The sequence below is a fragment of the Pinus tabuliformis genome, chromosome X, assembly GCF_031772625.1.
Source record: "Pinus tabuliformis cultivar Carrire ecotype Pingquan chromosome X, CPIR1, whole genome shotgun sequence".
NCBI lineage: Eukaryota > Viridiplantae > Streptophyta > Pinopsida > Pinales > Pinaceae > Pinus > Pinus tabuliformis.
The window spans coordinates 394,323,515-394,342,514 of NC_142308.1; the positions used below are offsets into that span (position 1 = coordinate 394,323,515).

Sequence of the window (19,000 nt, forward strand, 5' to 3'; positions counted from 1 at the left end):
GCCCTCGGAAAAACCCATTGTGGGAAAACCGGCGCAGCAAGTGAGGATTTGATTATTCAGCTATTCTTCAGTACAACCGGGTGCCAAACTGGCTTACCCAATAGAGAGAAGAAATTCTCCAACACTTCTCCCAGTCCCAGCGTCAGCCTGGCTGACCTCTGCGTAGCTCCCAGACACTCTACGTCAGCCCCTGCTTGTCTGCATCAACCCTAGGCCTCTTTGCATCACCCACGTAGGCCCTCTAGTGACTGTGTAGTCTCCTGCTGCCTCAACGTCTACCTAAAAGGCCCTGCATCTACCTCTCTTGCCTCTGTGCTGATCTTTTGTTGCTGATGCTAACTCTCTACTCCGTACTTGCTACCTCCCGCTGCTCTCTAGACCATTATTTTGAATTTCTCAGCTAACCCCGCTCCAGAAATCAAACTGACTAGTCTCCCTCAGTGTGTTCTCCCACTGACCCTCAAGCCTCTTCTTATACTTTTCTCGTTGGTCCATCAACGGCCGAGATTAAGAACCTAATAAATAGCTAAGATTACATCTGGCTTGATCCATTACTTTTGGACCATTCTAACTTAGTTTTATATTAATTCACATTAATATTTTAGTTTCCCTAAGTTTATACTTAGGGACTCCATTAAAAATATTAATTATTTTAATATCTTCCAAACTGGATAGATTTTTCCCAAACCATTTATGGGTCTTGTAGATCTCATATGCTTTAGCCTCTCCAGCAATTTTCGTGGCTAGAGTAGATCCGATGCTACCCCAAATCAACACATTTTTTCATTTGTGCAAGTGATAGCTCAAGGGTTTGAAGCGGAAATTGATTTCTTGGTTATTCATTTAAGAGCAGAAGGCTGATCTAGGCCCATAAGGGTAAGATATAGCCTTCCAGTGCCCAACAACTCAACGTCCAGCTAAAAAGGGAAGTCGTCCAACTCTTAGAAGGCAAATTTTATCATTTTTGGGGGGGTTGAGTACATTTTTAGCCTCTTAGAGGCTAGCCGTAGCCCTTTAGGGCATTTTCTCCCTAGGCCGCAGGCCATAGGGGCCTTCTTCACCTATCCGCAACCCCTTTTTGGGCTTTTTCCCTAAGCGACAACCCTTTTGAGCCGTGGTCACACGACTTAGGGCCATTCCCATCTAGTCACAGCCTTAATTGGGCTTGCGGTGGGCCTTGGAGGTCTCATCCTCCTTGCTGCAGCCTCTAAGAGCCCTGTTTTGGGCATTTGCGGGCCTTAGAGGCCTTGCAGCCCTAGGCCGTAGGCCTAGGAGGCCATTTTCCCTTAGTCTTTAGCTCTATTGGGCATTTTCCCTCCATCGTTCAATATTTTTGGGTAGGATGTGGGGTTTGGCTTCAAAATTTTGACTAATTTTTTGTGGTTGCGGGCCTAGGGCATCATCGAAAATTATTTGGGACTGATATCTATTGATTTGGATCATAAATTTTGAGTTTATTGGGCTAACAAGTTGTTTCACAAATTAACTAGCCTCCTGGGCAAGGGTTTCAAGGGCCAAAGTTGCCGAGCAAGCCACTAACCAGCCATAAACACCCTAGCTTCAGTCATGAGAGGGTTGGTCCACTTAATTTCAAGCTAAGAAATTGTGTTGCAGGTGTTTGAAGAGTTCTAGTCCATTGGAAGGTCAACTAACCATCAAACTAGGCCTCTAGGCCTAAGGGTTTGCTCTCTAACCTTGTCTCTTCCTCACTATTTCATAAATCAGATCTGAAATAGGTCGTTAACAGTGGCATAATTTCTGAGGTAACACTCTAAGAAGCTCTAAGAATACATTCATATGAGCTCATAATTAATCTCGAGTAATAACAAAGACTTGTGCCATGGTTTCTATGTTTTTCTAGTTGATTTTGGAGTGTTGATATACATTTTCCTGAGTCTGATATATTAACTTCTGAATCTGATATGAATGCTACAGCAGTAAAGTTTATAAGTTTCGGTGCTAAAGTTTCAATCTAAGCATTCCTCATACATTTAAGAAGTCATAATAAGCTTGGTTTGGCAAAGTAACCTAAGCAGTTTTGCTCTAAGTGGTTGAACTAATCATTGTTGTCTTGCTGGTCACTCTTTGCATTTTGCATCTCAAGATTTACATCTAAGTGTGCTCTAAATATAAGTCAACCTCATTTGTAAAGAGAATCTAATTACACATCTCATTGTGAAGCTTGAATAATTGTAAATGCTCTAAAAGATCATTATTCATATTGCATGGTTAATTCACTATTAGTAATCTCATCTCAAGAAGATTAACTTGGCATTGGCACTGTATTGATTCATTGTGAATGCTATTGATATCATCTTTGCTCTTATAAGTAACCTATTGCTTCTAATTGATAAGTGACATAAAGAATTGATTCCTAATTGGATAAGAGTATTATCTTGTCTCATGGTTTAAGAACATTTTCATCTAAAGTTAATCTTGTGATATCATCTTTGAGTAATATTGTGATCTTAATTGGATGATCCTATTGCTCATTAGGTTGCTTCTCACTGGTTATCTATTTAGAGCATTTGTCAAATTTTAAGATTGCTAATCATTGAATAGATCTTGAAGTGATTTGTATTTGGGCATTTTGTTGATCTTGTTCCATTAGCACATTGTCTTCATTGAGATTGTTTCCATAATTGCTATGTTTAAGTACTTATTTGTGCTCTTGAATTGAACATCATAAGAATCTAATCTAAATGGAAAGTACTTATGAGGATCATTAAATAATATCATTTAAGATATTCACTCATAACTTGCATTTCATCTTAGGATTAGTTGTGCATTAATTAATATACCTCCAAGCATAAGCTTGGTTGATAGAAAGATAAGACCACTTTTCTCACCCAGCGTGCTGAGTTTAGACCCTCACTTGTGGTTAACACGGTGACCTTGCAGTCGTCAGGGCCACGGTCTCTACAACGCCGTAGGCATTCACGTGGTTAGAAATCGAGGGGAGGTATTGTTAATAAAGCCATTGCTTTCTTCCCGTGGGTTTCCTTCCACAACTTGGATTTGAGACTAACTTCAAAACAGTTGAGAGAAAGGATTCACTTAGAATAGGCATTTAATTAAGATTAACCAAGATTTTGCATTTCACTTAGTTCTAGGTGTCGCATCTCATATAGGATAACTTTCAAACTAGCAACAATTGTTCATCTAGTAACTTGTTAATCTATATTGATCGAGTAATTTGACTCCTAAGGAACTAGTCTCATACTTAAGAAATTCTTAAATCTAATCAAATCTTGCTAAATAATCTTAATTTTCCAATCTTTTTCAACCAAGGTTCTAAGCCATTCAGTTGTGTCTCCCGAACTCATTGTTTCATCCATAGGTATTGTTGGTTCTCAAATTGTATAGGCACAATGCAACAACAATCAGGGTGGGGGTTGTCACTATGATCCCCGCCCTCTTCGTTCTAGCTGTCTCCCAACAACATCCTATGGGGGGTAGTCCCTATAAAATGTGAAGATGAAAAGACCCGTTGGCAACAAACAAGTCTGGGAGACACAACTGAATGGCCTAGCAACTTGGTTAATTTAGCAAGCTTAATGATTAGATTAGATTATCTTGAGAGACTAGTGCCTTAATGGAGTCAAAACACTTGCTTAATTGAATTATCTACCAAGCTACCAGATGAACAGTTGTTGCTTCAAGATGCTTCATTATTTTATATGAGATGCAACACCTGAAAACTAAGTGAGATGCAGGGTCTTGTTTTATTTTAAAGTATATGCCTAATTAGATGAATCCTTCCTCCTAGTTGTTTTGAGGCTAGTCTCTAGAGTAAGCTGTTGAGAGAAACCAAGGGGAAGCAAGCTATGGCTTGATTAACGATTCCTTCCCTTGAGTTCTAACCACCCGATGCCTACGGTGCTACAGAGAATGTGGCTTTGACGACTGCAAGGTCACCGTTTTAACCACGAAAGAGGGTATATCCTTCACAAGCTGAAAGAGAAAAGGTGGTCCTATCTTTCTATCAACCAAGCTCATGCTTGGAGGTAAATTGACTAGTGCAATACTATGCCTAGAATGTAGATGCAAGATTAGGGAATGCTTCAATGAGATTATTAACTAGATTAAGTACTCCAATAAGATAAATTATTTAAATTCACACGCTTGTAGTGATATTCAATATGAGAGAAAATTAAATGAAGCACTTAAAGAGTAATTGAACAACTATCTCAAGTGAAGCAAGATAAACAATTGCAGTGAAACACAAGTGCACAATTATCAAGAGATTACTTATTATTGCAGCACTTAATGTTACTTAAGAACAAACTGAAGCGCTTAATGAGACAAGGCTAACAATTCAAGTGAAATGAAATTAGCAATTCCAATTAGAGCTTATCAATTATGTCAACAAGACTGTGTCTTATGTGTTGAAATTTCTAAGTTAATTCTTCCTGCACTATCTAGTTTATTTCACTCACTTGTTTTATTCTTTAACAAGTTATTTAACCATATAAATACTGAAAATAAACACAAATGCAGTCTCAACCATCTACAAATCATCAACTGAAGATAACAGAGAAACACACAAGGGACATCGTTATTTTTGGACAATCGTCCCCGAAAAAACCCAACTTGGGAAATCCGATGCAGCAGTTCTGAGGATTTTATTATTAAGCCGCTTTCTTGAGTACAACTAGGGTGCCAAATTGGCTCACCCAACAGAGAAATCAATCTGGCAGTAATACCTCTCTTCGGAAGCAGATATTCAGCAAGTTTGCTACACGAAAATATCTCTGACGCTTCTCTGAAACTCTGCGTCAGCCCTCCTGGCCTCTATGTCACTCAAAAGCCCCCGACGTCAACGTTCTATTGCTCTGTGTTGGCTCTCTGTCCTTCTGCGTCACCCACGCAAGCCCTACTAGCCTCTGCGCAGTCACTCTGGCCCTCTGCGTGGCTCCTGCTAGCTCTGCGTAGCCTCCTCTGCCTCTGTGCTAGTCCTTCGGCACTATCTCTGCCACTCTGCTATGCACTCATTGCCCCTCGCTGCAACTCAGATCACCTGTTCGAATTTTCTCAGCAAACCCCTCACCAGAAAATCAAATTGAATTATCAATCTTGTTGTATATCCAACTGACCCTCAAGCCTCCTCTTATACATTTTATGTTGAGTCTTCAATGGCCGAGATTAAATCTCTAATCAATGGCTATGATTAGATTTGGCTTGATCCATGTCTTTTAGAACATTCTCACCCAGTTTTATATCAATACCCACTAATATTTTTATTTTCCTAAGTTTAGATTTAGGAACCCATTAAAAATATTAATTATTTTAATATCTCTTTAACCAGGTAGAATTTCCCCAAACCATTTCTGGGTCTTGGAGATCTCATGTGCTTTAGCCTCTCCACCAATTTTCATGGCTAGAGCACATCTGATGCTACCCCAAATCAACATTATGATTAGCGATATTATTCAATGATTAGGCAAGTTACTACTTATATCATAAATCAATGAAGCACATTAGATGACAATAGAGACAAGCTCTAAATGAGATTCCTAATAGTGACGATGCAAAGATGCAAAGATGTAAGAGGAAAGTCAAGGCAAGAGTATTATCAAGATACCAATGCAACTAGATATTAGAGAGCTCCTTTTGCAATAACTCACTGTTATAGAATAGCAATCCCAAAAATCACTTGAAAACAATCACTATTTCAATGATAAACCTTTAGCAATTAGAGAGATGACCTTTAGACTTGTTAGACTTATTAAAATATGGTCCTATGGACTGATCTTTAAATCTAATCAGACTTCTTTAATAGTGATAACAGTCTGATATTTTGATTGCGAACAAAGAAAATTAATGACCAATTCAACCCTTTAATCAAGATGATGATTTGTTAGTGTATTAGGCTTATTTAGATGAGTTTTTAAGAGCAATATATCAGCAATTATGTTGTTGTAACACTTATATCAGACCGCTGCAAACTTAGATCAGACTTCAAGAATGCATAGGACAACCAACATAAATCAACAAGATTGATGAATTAAACCCCTATAATCGAAGTGTGATGTCTTATATGAGTTATTAGCCTATTAAGTGGTTACTTTGGCTTATTCTTTGATTTGTTTTCCACTGTTAACAGGAATTCAGATTGTTGTAAGTTATTATCCAATAGATGACAATAAATTATATGTCAATATGGACTCTTAAATGCAGATATAGAAAATTCAGTGCACAAAGAATACTTTTAATGCCACGAAGAACAAGTTAGGCTAGGAAAGACCATTGAAACCTCTAGATTAGATCTCTAAAATTTATATCAGACCTTTGAATATTCAAATTAGTCAATTATTAACAAAGAGATCAACAATTTTTTGATAAGATCTATTCACATAAATGCATGAAAACAAATCCAAAACACTTATAATGTTCTTGAGTTTAATATGTGATGATTTTAGAGTGTTTTTAGGCTTGTTTCTCTTGAATTTAGGGTCTCATAAAATGTTCAGATCTGATTTGATTTATGCAGCAAGTGAAAGAGAAGGTAAGGAAAGAGATCAAACCCTCAAGGCCTCTAGGCCTATATCCAATGGTTGATTTAGCTAGCCAAGGCACCAATGAGATAGTATTGGTCTTGAATTGCAAATTGTGGGCTTTCCAACACCTGCAACCACAAATGTAAGTCTGAAATAAAATATATCAACCACCAAAACCCCACATCCAAGCTATAGAATGCCCTCTAAACACAATGGTTAGGCCAACAATGGTCTCTATGTTGAGATTTGTAGCTTGGTAGGTACTCCAAACCCTAAACTTGAGGGTTGTGGATGTTGAGAAATCTATAGGGCAGTAGGTAGGATGAGTTCTATTTCTGTGATAACTGCTTGTGATATCTTTCTACTTTTTCTTACATATTAACTTCTTCTCTTATTATTATGTTCGTTTATCATCAAACAACTACCAAGAACAAGAAGAACAATAGTACACAGGATATAGGCTATACAAGCTAGGGCCAATACCTCTCCACTTGAGAGGAAAACCCAAAAATCTCTTCTCTTCTTATAGATTCTTCAACTGATGAATTCCAAGACCTCTAGAGTCTAGACCAAGACCAATACCCTTCCAAGATGATGTGCTTCCTTTGTCCAAGTCACACCCAGTCAAATCTCTTCCAGTAGCACAACTTCGACCCCTAGCTTCAGAATTTCAGCCTCTACTACAAGGCTGAAATTTTCGGCCCCCAACAATTGCGTCCGCATCCACACATGTGAGAGCAAATTAGCCTTCCAAGGCCTCCCAGCAACTTCGCTTGCTTTGCTTCCTTGTCTAGGGCTAGAAGGTGACCTAGTAGGCCCTTCTTCCAGCAACTTTGATCCTCTTCCAACAAATAGAGAATTTCGACCTTGAAGCAGCAAACCCTAGCCTTCCTTCTTCGCACGTGTGAGATAGAATTAGCCCAAAAACTTCTTCCTTCGTCCTCTTCCTTCTTCGCTAGCCTTTTTCTGCTCCTCCTTCACTTGAATGAGATGAGAAGTGAGTGTGTCCAAAGGAGGTTGAGTTCCCTCCTTTATATAGGCTTCTCAAGGTGGATGTGGCTCCTCAAATTAGGCCGACTTCTCAGCTGCCAGGCTGACTTGGTCTTGAAGGGTATTTTGACACTTTTAATTACAAAAATAATTTTCTTTACAAGTTACAATGTGCCCGATGGGGTCTTCAACTTATGACAATGACTCTTTTGACTTTTTGACCTAGGACAAACCCTAGAAGCAATCAATGGGTGCTTGACCTCTAAAAGAAAAGACCTTGACCATGAAATCTATTGATTTGGGGTTGCATAGGATGTGCTCTAGCCATGAAAATTGGTGGAGAGGCTAAAGCACATGAGATCTCCAATACGCGATAATGGTTTGGGCAGAATCTAACCAGTTTGGAAGATATTAAAATAATTAATATTTTTAATGGAGTCCCTAAGTCTAAACTTTGTTAAAATAAAACATTAATGTGATTAATATAACACTAAGTTAGAATGGTCCAAAAGTCGTGGATCAAGCCAAATCTAATCTTAACTGTTGATTAGGGATTTAATCTCGGTCATTGATGGACCAACGAGAAAAGTATAAGAAGAGGCTTGAGGGTCAGTTGGAGAACGCATTGAGGGAGACCAGTTAGTTCGATTTCTAGAGCAGGGTTAGCTGAGAAATTCCAACTAGTGGTCTGGAGAGCAGCAGGAGGCAGCAAGTACGGAGCAGAGAGCCAAGATCAACAACAAAAGACCAACGCAGAGGCAGGAGAGGCAAATGCAGGGCCTTTCAGGCAGACGCTGAGGTAGCAGGAGACTACGCAGTCACTAGAGGACCTATGTGGGTGACGCAGAGAGGCCCAGGGCTGACACAGACAAGCAGGGGCTGACGCAGAGTGTCTGGGAGCTACGCAGAGGTCAGTCGAGCTGATGCTGGGACTGGGAGAAGTACTGGAGAATTTTTCTCTCTATTGGGTAAGCCAGTTTGGCACCCAGTTGTACTAAAAAGTTGCTGAAAAATAAAATCCTCCCTTGCTGCACTGGTTTTCTCACATTGGGTTTTTCCGGGGGCTATTGTCCAAAATACCTATGTCGATGTGTTGATTCTTGTGCATGTGTTTGCTTCTGTATTATGGTGTGATATCTACAACATAATTTATTTTAATGTTTATTGAAGGAATTTCATAAATAACTTATTGAAAATAAGTAGGCAAAGTAAATCAGATGTTGCAGCGATAGAATTTTCACATGGTAAAGCAAGTAATCAGAGACAGGAAGGGAAAATCAGTTATGGGTCGAGACCATGATGCAGAGGCATCGACGTCAGGGCCCAGGGGACTCGCACAAATTTTCAGAGAATTGCACAAGGGATTTCGATTTCTCCATGTTGGGTTCCACGATAGAAGAAGAAGTGGCTTGTATGACTAGTTCTACATCATCAAAAGTATGGTATATAGACAGTGGAGCCTCTTGGCATATGATGGGAATCAGGGAATGTTTCTCAAAGTATCGAGAAGAGAAGATGAACTTTCAGATCACCATGGGGAACAAGGCAAAGTGTACTCCAGTAGAGAATGGTACCATAGTTTTTCAAACAAAATCGGGAGAACGGTTCCGCGATACAAATGTGTTGCATGTACCAAGATTGGGGATGAACTTACTTTCAGTGTCGTAACTTCAAGGCAAGGGCTATGACGTCTACTTCATCAAGGAGAAGGTATACATCAAACACACGAGCTGGAAAAAGAAAGTGCAGATCGGGATCAAAAGTAACAGGTTGTACGTATTACAACTAGAATCACCAATGGCACTAATAAGCAGTCATGGAGACAAGGAATTGAACGAGCTATGGCACAAAAGAATGGGACATTTGCACCATGGGGTTCTGAGAATTCTTAGGAGCACTGTAAGAGGAGTTTCGGATCTTAGTACGGAACAAGATGATGTATGCAGAGGATGTGCTCTAGGAAAGTATGCCAAGGCAGCATTTCTTAAGAGTAAACACAGGGCCAAGAGTGTACTAGGATTGATACACTCAGATATCTACAGACCTATGTCCACCAAAGCTCTTAGTGGTGTCGAGTATTTCCTTACTTTCATTGATGACCACTCAAGGAAAACTTAGATTTATTTTCTGAAAACCAAGGATGAGGTTTTTTGTCGATTCAAAGAGTTCAAGGCTCTGGTGGAGAATCTGATTGGGAAGAAAATAAAAGTTTTGCGCTCAGATAATGGAGGAGAGTATCTCGATAAGGACTTATTTGATTTTTGTGCTAAGGAGGGCATCAGAAGAGAGTGGACAACTCCGTACAATCCGAAGCAGAATGGAGTAGTAGAAAGGAAGAACAAGATTGTTGTAGAAGCAGCTAGGGCCATGATGTATGATTAGGATATGCCAAAATTCCTGTGGGCAGAAGCATGCAACACAATAGCCTATGTTCAGAACAGGACTCCTCATTGGGTGTTAGGTAAGATTACTCCAAACAAAATTTTCACAGGGAAGACGCCTGAAGTTAGTCATTTTAGGATATTTGGGAGTTTAGCATATTGCCGCATACCCAAGGAAAAGAGGAAAAAGCTGATCAAACTGCGAAAAAAGGATATGTAGTGGGATATAACAAGAACGCTAAGGCATACATAATTTATCTTCTAGGGAGCAGGAAGGTAGTGTTTCGACGAGATGTAAAGTTCATGGAGGACAAGGCTTTCGGAAAATCTCGTGAGATGCCTTCCGAGGAGCAGTCAAAAGAAGAGTCGTTGGTTAAACCTCTTCAACCAATAGAAGTAAAGAATTCTTCCTTAGATCAGGAAGATTCACAAGATGAGGTGGAGCTAACAGAGGCACCTGCTGAGAGAGAAAGAACTAGCAGGGAACTTCGTCAGATTCTGCGAGATGCAGAGGACTTCATCGATGCGCCAAGAAACAATAAGAGGGAGCGATAACAGCCAGATAGATATCAGGCATTAGTAGCTCAAGATGGGGAGCCTGCCAATTTCCAGGAGGCAGCGCAACATCAAGTTTGGCTAGATGCTATGGTAGAGGGGTACAACTCCATAATGGTGAATGATGTTTGGGAAGCAGTGCCAAGGCCTTAAGACAGATTAGTATTAGGTTCGAGATGGATCTACAAGATCAAATACACTGCAGACGGCAGTGTTGAGAAATACAAGGCCAGGTTTGTGGCTAAGGGGTATGCTCAAATGGAAGGAATTGACTACGAGGAGACCTTTGCCCCGATAGCCAGGTATACATCTATTAGGACCGTGATATTTCTTGCAACTCAGATGGGGTGGGAGATTCATCAGATGGATGTCAAATTGGCTTTTCTGAACGGGGTAATAGAAGAAGAGGTATACATTGAACAACTAGAGGGCTTTGAGACTCATGAGAAGTCTCATGTATGCAGATTGAAGAAAGCCTTGTATGGGCTAAAACAAGCATCTAGAGCATGGTATGGTCGAATCGATGGCTACTTGTAGAAGATGGGATTTGTCAAGAGTGACACGGATTCGAATCTTTACTATCTGGTTATAGATAATGAGCCGCTAATCTTAGTATTGTATGTGGATGATCTTTTTCTGACATGATCATCCAGGCTCATTTGAGACTGCAAGAAGAATCTAGCCACAGAATTCAATATGAAGGATTTGGAACTAATGCATTACTTCTTAGGGTTGGAAGTTTGGCAGGATAAGGGAGAGATCTTCCTTGGGCAAGGGAGGTATGCTACAGAAATCTTGAAAAGATTCAGGATGGAGGACTGTAGACCCATGGCTACACCAATGATCACCAACTAGAAGAAGATTGATGCATCAGAAGACAAGGACGTTGATCCCACCCTATACAAGCAGCTCATAGGGTCCCTGATGTATCTAGTCAATACATTTGCTACGCTGTCAACACCCTCAGTCAGTTCATGGTGGAATCGAAGAGGGTGCATTGGGCAACAGCTAAATACGTTCTCAAGTATTTACAGGGAACAGTCTATTATGGACTCTTGTACACCAGGGGTAAGGATATCAGATTGAGTGGATTTACTGACGCATATTGGGCAGGAAGTTCAATGGATCGGAAAAGTACCTCTGGGTACTATTTCAACATTAGATCAGGAATGACTCCCTGGTGCAGTAGGAAACGGAAGTATGTGGCTCTGAGCTCATCTAAGGTAGAATATATGGCGGCGCGTATAGCTTCATGTGAGGCCATATTGCTTAGAAAACTGCTTGTGAACCTATTCAGAAGGAAAATGGAGGCGACCAGGATGCAGCAGTACAGGATGCAACAGTGCAGAGGATGTTGGGCAGGGAGGCTTAGCATCAGCACAGGGACCGATGTCGGATGATCAAGGTGATACTCAGTGAGGAGTATTACTAGAGCACAGTCTTCGCTAAGAGGGAGTGTTGATTGGGGGTAGCATCGAATGTGCTCTAGCCACAAAAATTGGTGGAGAGGCTAAAGCACATGAGATCTCCAATACCCAGAAATGGTTTGGGCAGAATCTAACCAGTTTGGAAGATTTTAAAATAATTAATATTTTTAGTGCAGTCCCTAAGTCTAACTTAGGGAAAATAAAATATTAATGTGAATTAATATAAAACTGAGTTAAAATGTTCCAAAAGTCATGGATCAAGCCATATCTAATATTAGCCGTTGATTAGGGACTTAATCTCGGTCGTTGATGGACCAACAAGAAAATTATAAGAAGAGGCTTAAGGGTCAGTTGGAGAACACACTGAGGGAGACCAGTCAGTTCGATTTCTTGAGTGGGTTTAGCTGAGAAATTCAAACTAGTGGTCTGGAGAGCAGCAGGAGGCAGCAAGTACGGAGTAGAGAGTCAGGATCAACAACAGAAGACCAGCGCAGAGGCAAGACAGGCAGTCGCTGAGGCAGCAGGAGACTGCGCGGTCACTAAAGGGCCCGCGTGGGTGATGCAGAGAGGCCCAGGGCTGACGCAGACAAGCAAGCGCTGACGCAGAGTGTCTGGGAGCTACGTAGAGGTCAGTCGGGTTGACGTTGGGACTGGGAGAAGTGCTGGAGAATTTTTCTCTCTGTTGGGTAAGCCAATTTGGCACCTGGTTGTACTGAAGAATTGTTGAATAATAAAATCCTCCCTTGCTGCACCGGTTTTCTCACATTGGGTTTTCTCGGGGACTGTTGTCCAAAATATCTGTGTCAATGTGTTGATTCTTTTGCATGTGTTTGCTTATGTATTATTGTGTGATATCTGCAACATAATTTATTTTAATGTTTATTGAAGGAATTTCATAAATAAATTATTGAAAATAAGTAGGCAAAGTAAATCAGGTGTTGCAGTGATAGAATTTTCACAAAACCCATGCTCCAAAATAATAATTTTACTTTCATTTTACAAAATACAAGAATAACAAATACATTCATATTTATGAAGACCGAACCTAGTTACACATTTTTCAGCACTCCCTCTTAACTAGGGAAGTATTCATAAATGGTACATGGATATTCTCATCTGAAGAGATCTCATAAGAAGAGTCGGATTGGTAAGCCATCTATTTAGCATCATAACAACCGGCATTGTCACATAGCAAGGCCTTGACTAACAGCTCTATCTCTCCACAAGATCAGAGTACAATGTTGGCGAGACCAATGATTTATAGACACCATCATCATTGTCTCTCAAGGTACATACCCCACCCGGGTGTTCACAGAGTATGTCTTTCCTTGGACTATTCTTATCTTGGATAGCTAGCCCTCAAAGAATATTTTGGTGGGTAACAATCTGCAAGTTCATTTTCATTGGGGATTTTATATCAGTAATGTTTGGATGAATTTGTTTGTAGATATGTTTTCTTTGTGCACAACTCTCTAATTGAAAAATTTCTTGGAATGAAAGAACAGCTTTAGAAATGCCTTTCCTGTCAAGATTAGAGAATTTCAAGAAGTCATGGTCTCTGAATCACTATTTTTTCTCGGCTTTGCAACTTCAGTTCTTGGTTGAATTTAAAGGTCTAATTGATGTTTTTTGCAAGGAAATTTTTATACCACGTAAATTTCCATCATTCATTGTTTCCAATCAAATATAGTTAAAAGTCAGAATAAGCACTTATGTTCTGTTTAAACGAATATTTAATTAATCTGATATTAAGGTGTTACTTTTCTGTTTCTGACCTCTGTTCTGGGTGTATTGATGTAACTCAGTGATCTTATTTCTTGGAGCCTGTACAAAGCCGCCTCATCTTTCAATGGTCACTGAATATATGGAAATGGGTTCTCTGTCTCACTTGATCCATACAAGTGGCCAAGGAAAGAAGCTCAGTTGGCGAAGAAGATTGAAGATGCTTCGTGATATTTGCAGGTTGGACATTTATGTGCTCTCATTATCCTACTTAATCTCTACTTATTTCCATGCTTTTAAGTTGAAACCTGTTAATGATATTAGCTTTTGCTATTTTCACTAGTAGCATGTGTATAATGTGTTTGCCTTGAACAGTCATCACTGTTTTCTTTTGATGATTATTAAGAAATCTTCTATTTTCATAGTTTAAATGTTCAATCATATAGATGTCACTGTAGCTGGCCAAAATTTTGTGAAAGCTACTTAACAGTGTAAGTTATCTGTTTTAGAATATCTAGAGATAAATCATTCTGCACTATTGTTGTATAGTCTTTCTATTGAATCTTGTTTGAGTTAAGTAATCAACCATTGATCATGGCTTTTCATTTTGAAATCAAGCCAAATATATTATGGAATTATGCACTCCATTATCATACCAGATTTTGTTAACGTGGAGAAATACAATAGCAGGTGAAAAAGAGTATTTGTTGTATAAAATCTTCTTCCGGTACTAGTAGTGGACTATATCGGATATTCTTTATATTAAACAAACAGGTAGTGTGAATACTTGGATAAATGAGTATAAACAAACACCATTTCTATATAATTTGCTGAAGGAACAATTACCTACCTTGGATGAGGAAATGGTACTGTTGATTGTGTAAATCGTACTGTCTCTCAACCAATGTTTCGAACCACATTGTGAGGCTGATCTTAGGGAGGTGGAAATGATCACCCAAATTTTTATAGCCCCTAATCACGTCCTCTGATAACCTTTTGATTTTCTTATGCAATCCAGCAAGCATCAAGAGGAACGAAGGTGTCCTCTAAGCCAAGTGCAGTTTCCATGTACCAACCTTTGTAAATGATTTTAACTTTATATTTTGGGATTTTTTCCAATATTAAGATCTTCTGTACTTATGGATTAATGCTGAAGCTGAAACAAAATAAGTGAATACTGAAAAGCTAACTTAAAAGAAGATGAGCAAACTGAAATAATGAGAAAGACTGCTAAAATAATGTACAAAACAGCTAAAGAAAGTTGCAGAGGAATTGTCATTTTAGATTTCCCAGAATAATGTCTGAAGTGTGAACATCAACGTAATATATGATTCCATGAACATAAGAAACAAAGGAGGGGTTTCCGTCACCTAAACAGTTAGTGTACCTTGAGTCCACATGCATCATGAGTTCCCATGACTTATACAAGCAACTTATGACTCCTAATTATCCTCCATATAATTCCCAGTTATCTTTCTTTATGCCTCCCTAACACCTTATCTTGCCTCATCACAATAGAGTAAATATCATGCATGAAATAAAGCTATGTTGCATGAAACACCTTCCTGGGCAACATACTGGTACCAGAAAAGCACCGAAATGCTGAAACTTGGCCGAAACTTCACTAAAACGCTGTTTTCTGTACCGCATTGCATTTCGCGATTCTGAAACGCTGTATGGTATTGGCGGGCAATTGAGCCGAAAACTGCAGTGTTTTGGTGAGTTAAGATGTTGTTCCAAGCATGCTCAAGCAACCAAGAAGGGCGTGGGTCCCTTCTATGGCCCAAAAATGCTTAATTAAACATTTCTTGTAAAGTTGACTTCACTCCTAAGCTAATTTATTTAAAACAAAATCACACTTACAACTCTTTTGCGGCTCTTGATATTAGTGGTGATTCAAGTAGAACTAGAAGTACTAATAGAATTGTTTGTTCTGCTGAACAAGCATTTTGTTATATTTTTGTTGATGAGGATGAGAGTTGTTATGATTACTAATATGTAGTCAATATTTGTCTTTAGTTCATGTTTGATTTCAGTTAGCCTTATGTATAAAGGCTGATTTTGGAACATTCAGTATACAACCTCATCTATAAAGGCTAATTTTGGATTTTTGCATCATGTAATCATCTATGAGAATTACTGTAGACTTGGTTTTCCATCTAAAATTTCATTCATGTGTCTCATTCTTTCTTTCTTGCTAGATAATGTGTTATTAACTTATTTATGATGACGTTTCCAGCCATACCCGTTTCGGAAACTTTTAGATGTGTCGGTGTTTCGTGCAACTTAGAAATAAAGTAATCAATAAAAAGCATGTTCATGAGTCACATATAAAAATAATCATAGTGCTTCCATCCTAAACATCGACATTAGTCTATTAGCAATCCACTAATAAAATACACAATCAAATCCGTCACTATGGTGATTGTCATATAGCCAGGCCAAAACAGGAGGATGATGGGCATGTGGTACCTGAAGCAGGGTGTAATATGTCTATGGCTTCTAGGTGCGTGCACTTGAATAAGATTACCATCCTCATGCTTGATCTACACAGGGGAAGAGCAAAGGAGACCTGACTTGTTGGAAAATCAAAGACATTATATTAGGGTTTGATTCTCTTTTCTTGATAATTACTTGTGAGTGTGTTGGCTTCTTTTACTTCTTTATTATCTTATTTTTCATCAAGCAATTACCATATTATATGTGTATGAATATCAAAAAACAAGAGACACAAGATATAGGCACATGCCAGGGAAAAACCCCCCTCGAGGGGAAAACCCAGTCAAGATATTTTTCCCTTCAATAGTGTTCTTTGAGACTCTTTACCAAGACTAGACTTTCCCTCCATACCATGTCAGCCTCCTAGATCTTCGACCCCTTCTAGCAACTTCGAGTAGGCAGCAGCTTCCAACAACAGTGAAATTTTAGGAGACATCAATCTCCCAACACAGACCACGAAACAAAGAGAGAGAAGCACCAAAAGTTCGATTTCTTCTTCTCTAACGACTTCCCTAAACCCGCACTTCTTTCCTTCTCCCTGTTGTGGTCTAGCCATGAAAATTGGTGGAAAGGCTAAGGCACATAAGATATCCAAGACCCAGAAATGGTTTGGGAAAATTCCACTCGGTTGGAGAGATATTAAAATGATTAATATTTTTAATGGGGTTCCTAAGTCTAAACTTAGGAAAATTAAAATATTTATGGGTATTAATATAAAACTGGGTGAGAATGTTCTAAATGACATGGATCAAGCCAAATCTATTCTTAGTCGTTGATTAGAGACTTAATCTCAGTCGTTGAAGACTCAACAGGAAAAGTATAAGAGGAGGCTTGAGGATCAGTTGGAGATACACCAAGATTGATCAGCGAGTACGATTTTCTGGAGCAGGGCTTGCTGAGAAAATTCGAACAAGTGATTTGTTGCAGCGAAGGGCAGTGAGTACATAGCAGAGAGGCACCGATAGTGCCAGAGGGTCAGCGCAGTGTCCAAAGAGGCTGACGTAGAGGTAGCGAGAGCTACACAGAGGCAATTGGAGCCACGCAGAGACAGCTGGGGACCACGCAGAGGCTGAGGGACTTGCGTGGGTGACGCAGAGGGCCAGAGAGCTGACACAGAGAGTCGTAAGGCCGCAGAGGATTCAGGAGCTACGCTGAGGCTAGTAAGGCTGACGCAAAGCCAAGAGGAACCGCCGGAAGATTTTTTGTGGGGCAGACTAGAGTTGAGAGACTGAATATCTGTCTCCGAGAAGAGGTATCACTGTCGTGTAACAATCTCTGTTGTGTGAGCCATTTCATCACCCTAGTTGTACTTAAGAATCTGCATAATAATAAAACCCTCAGAACTATAGCACTGGTTTTCCCGCATTGGTTTTTTCCAGGGACGATTGTCCAAAAATAACGGTGTCCGTTGTGTGTTTGTTTTAGTATTTCAGTTGATGATCTGTATGAGTTAAGGCTGCATTTGTGTTTATTTCAGTATTTATATTTATAAATAACTCGTTAATGGAATAAATAAGTAGGAGAAATAAACCAAATAATGCAGTAGGGGTTTGTAACGTGTCAGGCTTAGAAATTTCAACACTCCCGGCAACAGACTTCGCACTTCTCCAGCTCTTCTTGAGACAACAAACTTGCCTGAGAATGAGTGGTTCAAATGACTTCAACCTCCTTGAATGTATAGGCTTCTTATGGGTCAAGTGGGAGTCCTTAGCCTGACTTGATCTCCCTTAGGCCAACATGATGTGGAGGGTACAAAATTCATATTTGACATGATACAAAACCTTTTTAGATAATTCGGAAGCCCAAGAAGGGTCTCTTCGAATTTACAATGACTATAAACTCAATATTAATCTTAGGAGTCCACAATGGGGACTTTGACTAATATAATGATGACCTAAGCATGAAACCCATGCTTTAATAAGTCATTGTTATAATAATAAAAAGTATTATCTTTATTCTTTTGACAAGTACATTACATAATGACTCAAGTACATTATTGAAAACCGAACATAGTTACATTCTCTAACACTCCCTCTTAATTAAGGAGGTATTCATAATGTACATATACAATTGAAGATCTCAAACTATATGAAAACATTAAGAACTTTTAGGCACCGCATTATTGAAGACCGAACATAGTTACATTCTCTAACATTCCCTCTTAATTAGGGAGGTATTCATAATGTACATATACAATTGAAGATCTCAAACTATATGAAAACATTAAGAGCTTTTAGGCACCGCAATGCCATGGACTAGATTCCTAATCGGGGAAATCTATCGGTTGATTTGGGGTAGCATTGGATGTGCTCTAGCCGTGAAAATTGATCGAGAGGCTAAAGCACACGAGATCTCCAAGACCCAGAAATGGTTTAGGTAAATTCCACCTGGTTAGAGAGATATTAAAATAATTAATATTTTTAATGGAGTTCCTAAATCTAAACTTACAAAAATTAAAATATTAATGGTTATTAATATAAAACTGGGTGAGAAGGTTCTAAATGAAATGGATCAAGCCAAATCTAATCTTAGCCGTTGATTAGAGACTTAATCTCGATTGTTGAAGACTCAACAGGAAAAGTATAAGAGGAGGTTTGAGGGTCAGTTGGAGATACACCAAGATTGATCAGTGAGTTCGATTTTCTGGAGCGGGGTTTGCTAATAGAAATCAATCTGAGTTGCAGCGAGGGACAGTGAGTGCATAGCAAAGAGGCAGAGATAGTGTCAGAGGGCCAACGTAGAGCCTGCAGGAGCTATGCAGAAGGCCAAAGAGATTGCGCAGAGGCTAGCAGGGCCTACGTGGGTGACATAGAGGGCCAGAGAGCTAACGCAGAGAGGCAAAGGGCTGACGCAGGTGGTTCCAGAGCTACGCAGAGGCTAGCAGGGCTGACGCAAAGCCTTGGAAAAGTGTTGGAAGGATTTTCAT

At 39.5% G+C, this 19,000-nt stretch overlaps 1 protein-coding gene across 4 annotated transcripts in view; it reads left to right on the plus strand.

Annotated features, from left to right (window-relative positions):
- Window positions 1–19,000, plus strand: part of LOC149140189 (serine/threonine-protein kinase EDR1-like) — a 499,775-nt gene that overhangs the window by 400,371 nt on the left and 80,404 nt on the right. For all 4 annotated transcript variants that reach the window (XM_089447023.1, XM_089447024.1, XM_089447025.1 and 1 more), the window contains one exon: window positions 13,659–13,815. In XM_089447023.1, coding sequence (XP_089303149.1) covers window positions 13,659–13,815 — 157 coding nt within the window. The remainder of the gene's footprint in view (window positions 1–13,658; window positions 13,816–19,000) is intronic.